The sequence below is a fragment of the Phyllobates terribilis genome, unplaced genomic scaffold, assembly GCF_046119375.1.
Source record: "Phyllobates terribilis strain yellow unplaced genomic scaffold, ASM4611937v1 Scaffold_7__3_contigs__length_470593459, whole genome shotgun sequence".
Classification (NCBI taxonomy): Eukaryota; Metazoa; Chordata; class Amphibia; order Anura; family Dendrobatidae; genus Phyllobates; species Phyllobates terribilis.
The window spans coordinates 384,583,822-384,596,929 of record NW_027362767.1 but is presented as its reverse complement, the minus strand read 5'-3'; the positions used below and the strand labels follow the sequence as shown (position 1 = coordinate 384,596,929).

General features: G+C 45.5%; 1 protein-coding gene across 4 annotated transcripts in view; it reads right to left on the bottom strand.

The window, feature by feature from the left end:
• DPF1 (double PHD fingers 1) overlaps window positions 1-11,894 on the bottom strand; it is an 81,947-nt gene extending 70,053 nt beyond the window's left edge. For 2 of the 4 annotated variants that reach the window (XM_073641457.1, XM_073641461.1), the window contains exon 1: window positions 11,704-11,879. In XM_073641457.1, coding sequence (XP_073497558.1) covers window positions 11,704-11,801 — 98 coding nt within the window. In that variant the 5' untranslated portion in view covers window positions 11,802-11,879. Of the gene's footprint in view, window positions 1-11,703 lie in introns of all 4 variants that reach the window. The other 2 variants (XM_073641458.1, XM_073641459.1) reach the window with 2 other exon arrangements.
• Between the last annotated feature and the right edge of the window lie 1,214 nt (window positions 11,895-13,108).

Here is a 13,108-nt window from a genome sequence, read left to right as displayed (position 1 = left end):
CTCCATCTACACCTTAGGCCTGGGACAGCTCATAGAGTCCCATGGCTTTCAGTTTCACCTCTACGCCGATGACACACAGATCTACCTCTCTGGACCTGATATCACCTCCTTACTAACCAGAATCCCACAATATCTGTCTGCTATTTCATCCTTCCTCTCTGCTAGATTTCTAAAACTTGGATGAAACAGAATTCATCTTTCCCCCCATCTCACTCAACCCCCCCAACAGACCTATCCATCAAAGTAAATTGCTGCTCACTCTCCCCAGTCCCGCAAGCTCGCTACCTCTTGCGGTAACCCTGGACTCTGATCTCTCCTTCAAACCTCAGTTCCAAGCCCTTTCCTCTTCCTGCCGACTCCAGCCCAAAAATATCTCCCGGATCCTCACATTCCTTAATCAAGAATCTGTAAAAACCCTAGTGCAGGCCCTCATCATCTCTCGCCTCGACTACTGCAACCTCCTGCTCTGTGGCCTCCCCTCTAACACTCTTACACCCCTCCAATCTTTCCTAAACTCTGCTGCCCGACTAATCCACCTGTCCCCCCAATATTCCCTGGCCTCTCCTCTCTGTCAATCCCTTCACTGGCTCCCCATTGCCCAGAGACTCCAGTTCAAAACCCTAACCATGGCATTCAAAGCCATCCACAACCTGTCTCCTCCATACGCCTGTGACCTAGTCTCCCTGTACATACCTGCACGCAACCTCCGATCCTCACAAGATCTCCTTCTCTACTCCCCTCTTATCTACTCTTCCCACAATCGTATACAAGATTTCTCCCGTGCATCCCCCCTGCTCTGGAACACTCTACCCCAACATATCAGACTCTCGCCTACCGTGGAAACCTTCAAAAGGAACCTGAAGACCCACCTCTTCCGACAAGTGTACAACCAGCAGTAACCCTCGCTCCACCATACCGCACCACGACCAGTCCTACCCTCACCTACTGTAACCTCACCCATCCCTTGTACATTGTGAGCCCTCGCGGGCAGGGTCCTCGCTCCTCCTGTACGAGTGGATGACTTCTATTGTCTAAGATTATTGTACTTGTTTTTATTATGTATACCCCTTTTCACATGTAAAGCGCCATGGAATAAATGTATACTTCTTTGTACCCTCCCCTGCCCAGGAGATGTGGTATGATCAGACCATGTTCCTGTACGGTCAGACACAGCCATTACACAGTACACAGCAGGGGCACATTTATAAGATTATCTCAGCACAGGAACATTTTATTTAAATACATTCAATTTTGGAAATTATTATTATTCCAAGATCGATTGATTAAAATTAACTTTTGTTCATGGGAAAACCCCTTTAACTATAAGACTAGAAGCCCCTAATAACGTGACTCTTTGGGTCAGCTACGAAGGGGGACTATATGAATACCAGAGGAAACTACTGTAGCTCAACCCTCGGAAAGGACAAAGGAAGATCTTCCAAGGATTCCAAATTCAATTCTTTTTTATTTTTCAAGATTGGATGGTAATTGGGGTTGGAATGGGACAGACGGAGGAGAACTAGAGACTGTGCATGCATCTAGTCAGGCGGCCGTACATGCGATGTCACCTCCGTTGCTCACCTCCCAATGTAGTAGTGAGCAGTAACTCTTTAAAGGGGGTTTCCGTTATCAGAAAAATTTGTTGTTTTTTTTTTTAAAAAAAAGAACTGTTCTTTACTCACCCTCCGAAGGTCCAGGGATGAGTCTCCACCGCTGTTCCTTTATTGTCTGCAGCAGTGACATCACATTGACAGCGCTGCAGCCAATAACTGAGCTCAGCAGATCTGCCGGAGTTGACAGCACGAGCCGCTGAGGCCAGTTATTGGTTGCAGCGCTGTCTACGTGACGTCAGCCCTGCAGACAATAAAGGAACAGCGGTGGAGACTCCGCATTGGACCAGGGGAAGGTGAGTATAGCAAAGTGTTATGTTTTGGTTTTTTTAAACAAACTATAGCGAAGGGAGATGAGTTTTCTATAACCAGAAAACCCCTATAACTGCTCAGAGCCCTTTACCCAGAATTAATATATAGTTTTTAGCTGCTCAAAAATAGACCCAAATGGAGATCAACAGGAAATTCCAAGTTTTGGATATTACAAAAAAATCAAGATTTAATACAGGAGTCATAAATTTCAAGGGATACTGTTAATTTGCATTACAATTTTTGTGCTCCTGTAATACTTGCATGAACATCAGGGGGTTAAATCGTGCATTGCATAGTGTATAAGGGTAAGTAGATCTACCACTATAAAATCCGAGCATGCGGCAGATTATACAGCGACTGCAGAGATTAAGGCCATGCAGTGCATAGGATGAACCATATGCATGTATGTTAGTTACTGAGCAGCACCGTTTGCCACCTACGATCCTTTTTTGGGACAGGTGTGTTGAAGATACAAGGGCTGGGTCATGTTCTATATTTGTTAGAAAATTAGGGGAATCAAATGTAATTCTACCAAAAACTATATTTAAAAAAAAACAAGAAGCTCAACAAACAAAACCCCACTTAAATGTATAATCCTTGGTTAGATATGCATTAACAATATGAGCTATATTTCCGTAAGTATTATGCTTCTAGATCCATTTGGTGGATCCATTAATCTCAGTCCTTGTCATTGTAAAATGGGAATTACATCAGATCCAGTACTACACAAAATAGAGAAAAAGAACACATCATGTGGGGGAGATCAGATATAGTATGGTGCTATAAGTAGATCAGATCCTGTATTGTACAGTATAGAGGAGATCAGATCCTGTATTGTGCAGTATAGAGGAGATCAGATCCTGTATTGTACAGTGTGGGGGGAGATCAGATCCTGTATTGTACAGTATAGAGGAGATCAGATCCTGTATTGTGCAGTGTGGGGGGAGATCAGATCCCGTATTGTACAGTGGGAGGGAGATCAGATCCCGTATTGTACAGTGTGAAGGAGATCAGATCCCGTATTGTACAGTGTGAGGGAGATCAGATCCCGTATTGTACAGTATAGAGGAGATCAGATCCTGTATTGTGCAGTGTGGGGGAGATCAGATCCCGAATTGTACAGTGTGAGGGAGATCAGATTCCGTATTGTACAGTATAGAGGAGATCAGATCCCGTATTGTACAGTGTGGGGGGAGATCAGATCCCGTATTGTACAGTATAGAGGAGATCAGATCCCGCATTGTACAGTGTGGGGGAGATCAGATCCTGTATTGTACAGTGTGGGGGGAGATCAGATCCCGTATTGTACAGTGTGGGGGGAAATCAGATCCCGTATTGTACAGTATAGAGGAGATCAGATCCTGTATTGTGCAGTGTGGGAGAGATCAGATCCCGTATTGTACAGTGTGGGGGAGATCAGAACCCGTATTGTACAGTGTGGGGGAGATCAGATCCCGTATTGTACAGTGTGAGGGAGACCAGATCCCGTATTGTACAGTATACAGGAGATCAGATCCCGTATTGTACAGTGTGAAGGAGATCAGATCCCGTATTGTACAGTATAGAGGAGATCAGACCCTGTATTGTACAGTGTGAGGGAGATCAGATCCCGTATTGTACAGTATAGAGGAGATCAGATCCTGTATTGTACAGTGTGAGGGGAGATCAGATCCTGTATTGTACAGTATAGAGGAGATCAGATGCTGTATTGTGCAGTGTGGGGGAGATCAGATCCCGTATTGTACAGTGTGAGGGAGATCAGATCCCGTATTGTACAGTATAGAGGAGATCAGATCCCGTATTATACAGTATAGAGGAGATCAGATCCTGTATTGTGCAGTGTGAGGGAGACCAGATCCCGTATTGTACAGTATACAGGAGATCAGATCCCGTATTGTACAGTGTGAAGGAGATCAGATCCCGTATTGTACAGTATAGAGGAGATCAGACCCTGTATTGTACAGTGTGAGGGAGATCAGATCCCGTATTGTACAGTATAGAGATCAGATCCTGTATTGTACAGTGTGAGGGGAGATCAGATCCCGTATTGTACAGTATAGAGGAGATCAGATCCTGTATTGTGCAGTGTGGGGGAGATCAGATCCCGTATTGTACAGTGTGAGGGAGATCAGATCCCGTATTGTACAGTATAGAGGAGATCAGATCCCGTATTGTACAGTATAGAGGAGATCAGATCCCGTATTGTACAGTGTGGGGGGAGATCAGATCCCGTATTGTACAGTATAGAGGAGATCAGATCCCGTATTGTACAGTGTGTGGGAGATCAGATCCCGTATTGTACAGTGTGGGGGGAGATCAGATCCCGTATTGTACAGTATAGAGGAGATCAGATCCTGTATTGTGCAGTGTGGGAGAGATCAGATCCCGTATTGTACAGTATAGAGGAGATCAGATCATGTATTGTGCAGTGTGGGAGAGATCAGATCCCGTATTGTACAGTGTGGGGGAGATCAGATCCCGTATTGTACAGTGTGGGGGAGATCAGATCCCGTATTGTACAGTGTGAGGGAGATCAGATCCCGTATTGTCAGTATACAGGAGATCAGATCCTGTATTATACAGTGTGGGGGAGATCAGATCCCGTATTGTACAGTGTGGGGGAAGATCAGATCCCGTATTGTACAGTATAGAGGAGATCAGATCCCGTATTATACAGTGTGGGGGAGATCAGATCCCGTATTGTACAGTATAGAGGAGATCAGATCCTGTATTGTGCAGTGTGGGAGAGATCAGATCTCGTATTGTACAGTGTGGGGGAGATCAGATCCCGTATTGTACAGTGTGGGGGAGATCAGATCCCGTATTGTACAGTGTGAGGGAGATCAGATCCCGTATTGTACAGTGTGGAGGAGATCAGATCCTGTATTGTACAGTGTGGAGGAGATCAGATCCCGTATTGTACAGTGTGGAGGAGATCAGATCCCGTATTGTACAGTGTGGAGGAGATCAGATCCCGTATAGTACAATGTGGGGGAGATCAGATCTCGTATTGTACAATGTGGAGGAGATCAGATCCCATATAGTACAATGTGGAGGAGATCAGATCCCATATAGTACAATGTGGGGGAGATCAGATCTCGTATAGTACAATGTGGGGAGATCAGATTCTGTATCTCAGATCTTAAGAATAATGTACACATCATCTATAATTAGAGATCATATATGCAAATACCAATATAATGCAGTTATAACAAAAAGTATTTCCTAGCGAGCAACAAGGACAGAGCTGATGGGAATCTGGATCATATAACAGTACATATTCCATAAATTCACAATACTGCTAATTAACTTCAGTTGTGAACATTTTAAGCGTTCTGGCATCTGACATTAAACGTTTCATTAAAAGTGTGACTTTAGAATATCTCTCCTGTTTTGTGTATATGTACATAGTCGCGACAACTATAATTTAATGGAAATTTAGGAACATTGGCATTGGTTCTGTTGGGAACCTCATAGTGTTGACCTTCAATATTACTTATAGCCTGCAAGTGAGCATGACTGCAAGTGAGAATGACTGCAAAGGAGCATTACTGCAAGTGAGAATGACTGCAAGGGAGCATGGCTGCAAGTGAGAATGACTGCAAAGGAGCATTACTGCAAGTGAGAATGACTGCAAGTGAGAATGACTGCAAGTGAGAATGACTGCAAGGGAGCATGGATGCAAGCGAGAATGACTGCAAGGGAGCATGGATGCGAGTGGGAATGACTGCAAGGGAACATGACTGCAAGGGAGCATGACTGCAAGTGAGAATGACTGCAAGGGAGCATAACTGCAAGGGAGCATGGCTGCAAGTGAGAATGACTGCAAGGGAGAGACTGCAAAGGAGCATTACTGCAAGGAAACATGGCTGAAAGGGAGCATGACTGCATGGGAGCATGGCTGAAAGGGAGCATGATTGCAAGGGAATATGGATGAAAGTGAGCATGACAGCAAGGGAGAATTACCGCAAAGGAACATTACTGCAAGGGAACATGGCTGAAAGGGAGCATGACTGCAAGGGAGCATGTCTGCAAGGGAGCATGTCTGCAAGGGAGCATGTCTGCAAGGGAACATGGCTGAAAGGGAGCATGACTGCAAGGGAACATGACTGCAAGGGAGCATTACTAGATAGCATGACTGCAAGGGAGCATGACTGCAAGGGAGCATTACTAGAGAGCATGACTGCAAGGGAACATGACTGCAAGGGAGCATGACTGCAAGAGAGCATGACTGGAAGGGATCATGACTGTAAGGGAACATGACTGCAGGGGAGCATGACTGCAAGGGAGCATGACTGCAAGGGAGCATGACTGCAAGGGAGCATGACTGCAAGGGAGGATGACTGCAAGGGAACATGACTTCAAGGGAACATGACCTCAAGGGAGCATGTCTGCAAGGGAGCATGACTGTAAGGGAGCATGACTGCAAGGGAGCATTACTAGAGAGCATGACTGCAAGGGATCATGACTGTAAGGGAACCTGACTGCAGGGGAGCATGACTGCAAGGGAGCATGACTGTAAGGAGCATTACTGCAAGGGAGCATGACTGCAAGGGAACATGACTGCAAGGGAACATGACTGCAAGGGAGCATGACTGTAAGGGAGCATGACTGCAAGGGAACATGACTGCAAGGGAGCATGACTGCAAGGGAGCATTACTAGATAGCATGACTGCAAGGGAACATGACTGCAAGTGAACATGACTGCAAGGGAGCATGTCTGAAAGAGAGCATTACTAGAGAGCATGACTGCAAAGGAGCATGACTGCAAGGGAGCATTACTAGAGAGCATGACTGCAAGGGAGCATGTCTGCAAGGGAGCATTACTAGAGAGCATGACTGCAAGGGAGCATGACTGCAAGAGAGCATTACTAGAGAGCATGACTGCAAGGGAGCATGACTGCAAGGGAACATGACTGCAAGGGAGCATTACTAGATAGCATGACTGCAAGGGAGCATGACTGCAAGGGAGCATGACTGCAAGGGAAGATGACTGCAAGGGAGCATGACTGTAAGGGAGCATGACTGCAAGGGAACATGACTGCAAGGGAGCATGATTGCAAGGGAGCATTACTAGACAGCATGACTGCAAGTGAACATGACTGCAAGGGAGCATGTCTGAAAGGGAGCATGACTGCAAGGGAGCATTACTAGAGAGCATGACTGCAAGGGAGCATGTCTGCAAGGGAGCATTACTAGAGAGCATGACTGCAAGGGAGCATGACTGCAAGGGAGCATTACTAGAGAGCATGACTGCAAGGGAACATGACTGCAAGAGCGCATGACTGCAAGGGAGCATGACTGCAAGGGAGCATTACTAGAGAGCATGACTGCAAGGGAACATGACTGCAAGGGAGCATGACTGCAAGAGAGCATTACTAGTGAGCATGACTGCAAGGGAGCATGACTGCAAGGGAGCATGACTGCAAGGGAGCATGACTGCAAGAGAGCATGACTGCAAGAGAGCATTACTAGAGCGCATGACTGCAAGGGAGCATGACTACAAGGGAACATGACTGCAAGGTAGCATTACTAGAGAGCATGACTGCAAGGGAGCATGACTGTAAAGGAACATGACTGCAAGGAAGCATGACTGTAAGGGAACATGACTGCAAGGGAGCATGACTGCAATGGAGCATGACTGCAATGGAGCATTACTGCAATGCAGCATTACTGCAATGGAGCATGACTGCAAGGGAGCATGACTGCAATGGAGCATGACTGCAAGGGAGCATGACTGCAAGGGAGCATTACTAGAGAGCATGGCTGCAAGGGAGCATGACTGCAAGGGAGCATGACTGCAAGAGAGCATGACTGCAAGGGAACATGACTGCAAGGGAGCATTACTAGAGAGCATGACTGCAAGGGAGCATGACTGCAAGAGAGCATGACTGCAAGAGAGCATTACTAGACAGCATGACTGCAAGGGAGCATGACTGTAAGGGAGCATGACTGCAAGGGAGCATTACTAGAGAGCATGACTGCAAGGGAGCATGACTGCAAGGGAGCATGACTGCAAGAGAGCATGACTAGAGAGCATGACTGAAAGGGAGCATGACTGTAAGGGAGCATGACTGCAAGGGAGCATGACTGCAAGAGAGCATTACTAGAGAGCATGACTGCAAGGGAGCATGACTGTAAGGGAACATGACTGCAAGGTAGCAATACTAGAGAGCATGACTACAAGGGAGCATGACTGCAAGGGAGCGTGACTGCAAGGGAACATGACTGCAAGGGAGCATGACTGCTAGGGAGCATGACTGTAAGGGAACATGACTGCAAGGGAGCATGACTGCAAGGGAAAATGACTGCAAGGGAGCATGTCTGCAAGGGAGCATGACTGTAAGGGAGCATGACTGCAAGGGAGCATGACTGCAAGAGAGCATTACTAGAGAGCATGACTGCAAGGGAGCATGACTGTAAGGGAACATGATTGCAAGGGAGCTTGACTGCAAGGGAGCATGTATGTAAGGGAGAAAGACTGCAAGGGAGCATGACTGCAAGGGAGCATTACTAGAGAGCATGACTGCAAGGGAGCATGACTGCAAGGGAGCATGACTGTAAGGGAGCATTACTAGAGAGCATGACTGCAAGGGAGCGTGACTGCAAGAGAGCATGTCTGCAACGGAGCATTACTAGAGAGCATGACTGCAAGGGAACATGACTGACTGCAAGGGAGCTTGACTGCAAGGGAGCATGTCTGCAAGGGAGCATGACTGTAAGGGAGAAAGACTGCAAGGGAGCATTACTAGAGAGCATGACTGCAAGGGAGCATGACTGCAAGGGAGAATGACTGCAAGGGAGCATGACTGCAAGAGAGCATGTCTGCAAGGGAGCATGACTGTAAGGGAGCATTACTAGAGAGCATGACTGCAAGGGAGCGTGACTGCAAGAGAGCATGTCTGCAAGGGAGCATTACTAGAGAGCATGACTGCAAGGGAGCATTACTAGAGAGCATGACTGCAAGGGAGCATTACTAGAGAGCATGACTGCAAGGGAGCATGACTGCAAGGGAGCATGACTGTAAGGGAGCGTTACTAGAGAGCATGACTGCAAGGGAGCGTGACTGCAAGAGAGCATGTCTGCAAGGGAGCATTACTAGAGAGCATGACTGCAAGGGAACATGACTGCAAGGGAGCTTAACTGCAAGGGAGCATGTCTGCAAGGGAGCATGACTGTAAGGGAGAAAGACTGCAAGGGAGCATTACTAGAGAGCATGACTGCAAGGGAGAATGACTGCAAGGGAGCATTACTGCAAGAGAGCATGACTGCAAGGGAACATTACTAGAGAGCATGACTGCAAGTGGCCACTTATCTGAACTGGAAGCTGTAGTTTGATTTCCGGTTCTATGTATATTTGTAGGGTGGGTTCATTGTAAGAAAATGGATCGTCAGTAATTATGAGTAGAACTAGCACAATACTTGGATTATCAAAGATGAACAATTTTAACATATACTCATCTTTACTCTTCACTGTGTGCAGTTTAGAAAAAAATATCCCTGGAAACCATCAGCAAGCAGTCTAGTCAACTTTACTTTCAATTCTAATTATGCCTATTTTTTTTCCCCTAAGGCACCAAGTTGCTCAGTATATTATTCCAGGAGACTCCATGTAGTTCAATTAGCGTATGAATATCTAACACTTGGCCATTAATGTGTTAATCGCCAGGACATCAGGAGGTATTAAGGTGGTAAAAGCAATTATCATTCAGATCTGTACAATTGCAAAAGTCTGTGACAGTAATTTCCATCATGTAACTGAGAAGACAGGATTAAAGATGATAAATTGAATGTCCATGCTTAAGGCCATGTTCAGTATTTGGTCAGTATTTTCCATCAGTATTTGTAAGCCAAAACCAGGAGTGGGTGATAAATACAGAAGTGGTGACGTGTTTCTATTATACTTTTCCTCTGACTCTTCACTCCTGGTTTTGGCTTACAAATACTGATGGAAAATACTGACCAAATACTGAACGTGTGAACGTGGCCTTAGAATGGGGAGGTTAGACATTTGGAGATCACTTTTTAGTGTCTTTCATAACAAGACAGTATTACGTGCCTGGGGTTGTCTACCTCTTGGGATAACTTTATTTTTTCTTTACTTAAATGCATGTATTTGGGGCTAAAAATCATTTGCTATAATTGGTTTTCATTAAAAATATTGCACCGTTTCACTTTTACAGGCTTTTTGTCTCCTGTGCATTCAACTTCGATGTGGTCTAAGGTAACAAAAAATCAGCTGAGAAGAGCTCAGAAACACACAGATAAGAGAGCTAGAAACTCTCCCTTTTGACCATCAGAGTCAGAATGAGCTCACTGACAAAATCTCAATTATCTCAATCTGCAGAACAGTGCAAGATAGAGGCTATTGAAGGCAAATGTTGCTAAATTTTTAATGAAATCGACTTACAAAATTTTTCTTTTTACATGCATTTAAGTAACACAAATAAATCAACCTAATCAAGGACTACCGGCATAAAAAAAAAATAATAGGAAAAAAAAATCAGTCAAAAGCATCTTGTCGATGTTATCCAGCCAACAACAGGAGCTTTATGTTTTCTCCTGAAAAATTACAAATAAGTAAAAGAAATATATATATGAGAAGGTTTTTATGTAAAATAAATAGAGATCTGTATACGATAGTAATGCACAGCAGCATACATGAAAATCCAATAGTGAGCTGTCATAAAATGACATAAATTAGTATATAGCAGAAACCAATAACCCTAAATAAATAAATCATACGACTGATGTCAGTATATGATATATATATATATATATATATATATATATATATACCAGAGCACATGTAATACCCCTGCACATATATAGAAATCCAATGAATGCGCTCCCCTGCAATCGCAGACAGGTCACAGACAGCGCTGCTATCTGTTAGATACATGGATCCCAATATTGCAGCACAGCAAACCAGCGCGCACAACTCAGAAGACATCCGAATATAAACGCAACAGCAATATCACCAAAAATCAAGACAATTTTAGCCGTCTGACTTTTTACCAACTACCCCAAAAAAAAATAATAAAAAAAAATATATATAAAATATATCCAAATAATAAAACTAATAGCACAGAAATATGCAAAAGTAATCACGCTATAAGAAACATAGGTAACATATAGTAAGTGTGAAGATTTGGCAGCTCCGCAGGGGGCGGGGGGTATAAGCCCATGTTATATTATCCGTGCATTAGTGAGGAGACGAGGGGAGGCTTAATCTGGGGGAATGTCACAGGGATGGATGAGGGCAGAGCCCGGCTGGGTGCAGAGCGTGCAGTCCAGCAGTGAAGGGGTGCCCAGCGGTTGGTCACATGGGGCTCAGTCCCTCCAGATGTGCACTATGGCCACAGTCTGATGCGCACTATGGCCACAGTCTGATGCCCTCTCTGTACATGGGGGGCTCAGATCTGCTGTGCAATCCATCTGACCTTTCTGCAGAGAGACCCCCCCAGTGTATACCCAGTGCAGACAGGCAGAGAACTGCTGACTAATGGCAGCCAGGTGCCTGCTCCATGTATGTGCTCAGGGTGCCTATGGATGACATGCTGCACATGTGTGACCCCCAGCACAGATCAGATCCATGCAATCTGCTCCCTGTCCATGCAGGATGTACCTATAGATGTAGGCACAGCCTGCACATTACCTATACATTCTACATGGTGAGAGCTGGCTGTGCACATACCATATTAGTCATGCCTGCATGCATGCCTGCACTCACACACATGCAGGACATGGGCTCCCGCCATGCCACACACACTGTACTCACGATTTGAGGGGATTGTGCAGGGCTGTGTTCATGGTGCTGCTGGGTATTAAGCAGGAACACTGCAGCCCCTCTAATATCACAATACTGTACAATTTCATTCATTCTGCACACAGCAGCCAATCACAGGCCAAGCTCAGGGAAGCCGGCCGCGGGGTGCGTCGGGAGTTGTAGTTCTAAGGCAGCGAGCCGTGGACTGCCAGGGAGACAGGAAGGAACTACGTGTCCCAGAGTGCCGCGCGAGAGACAGGTCTGGGAGGCCGAGAAGGGCGCTGATTGGTGGAGAGGGTTAGGGTACTGTAAGAGGGGGAGGTGGGTGACAAAGAGAGGGGAAAGACAGGAAGGAGGGGTGGGGGGACGAGAAGGGGGTACAGGCTGCGGGGAGGAGGGAGGAGGGGGCCGGAGGAAGGGGAGTGCACGCAGGAGGCAGGAGGTGTGCAGGGGAGACAGACTGAGGGAGGGAGGGGGTGTCTGGGCACAGGTAGCAGGGAGACAGACAGGGGATGTGAGGGAATGAGACAGACAGGTGGGAAGGAATGAGACTGACATACTGATTACCAGGAGAGAGGACACTGACCGATATATATGTATATATATGTCTGTGTATGTGCATAATATATATATATATATATATATATATATATATATACTGTATACGTGTATATATATATATATACACATAGAAATAATTCTACACACATATATATACACACATATGTATACATATTACATACATACACAAATATACATACACACATTACATACATATGTATACATGATACACGCACATATATGTATACACATTACATAAACACACATTACGTGTATATATCTATATACACACGTATATACACACACACATATATATATACATACACACACGTATATACACATATATATTGAGAGGGAAACAATATGACTGCCATAAACGCAGCAGTACGACCGGTACATGACGTTCATACAGAATCTAAAGTAAAAAATGATGACAGATCCATATATACACGCGATCAAAGAGTCGTACATTACATTACGATTGTGACCGGCCAGAGGGATCCTGTCCTCACCATACAGAACAGGAGAATTTAGACCACAATATAACGTTTTCCTACATCTTGCAAATTGCCAGTGAGCATCGCCGATCCTGCAAAAGAAGAGTCTCTCTGCAGGAACTGATTGTTGATCCAGACGCCTGTGCGTGACTAAAGGGGTATTCTGCTTGGGAGAAATGGTTGCCTCTCTGTAGGATAGGTGATAACCTGTAGATTCCTGGGCCCCGCACTGATCAGCAGAACAGGCCATCACTATGTCGGTCCTATAGAGAATGAATGGAGCGGCAGTCGGGTATGCACACTGGCAAAGCTTTCTAACAGGGATAACAGTGCTGATCAGGGGGACCCGGCCCACCAAA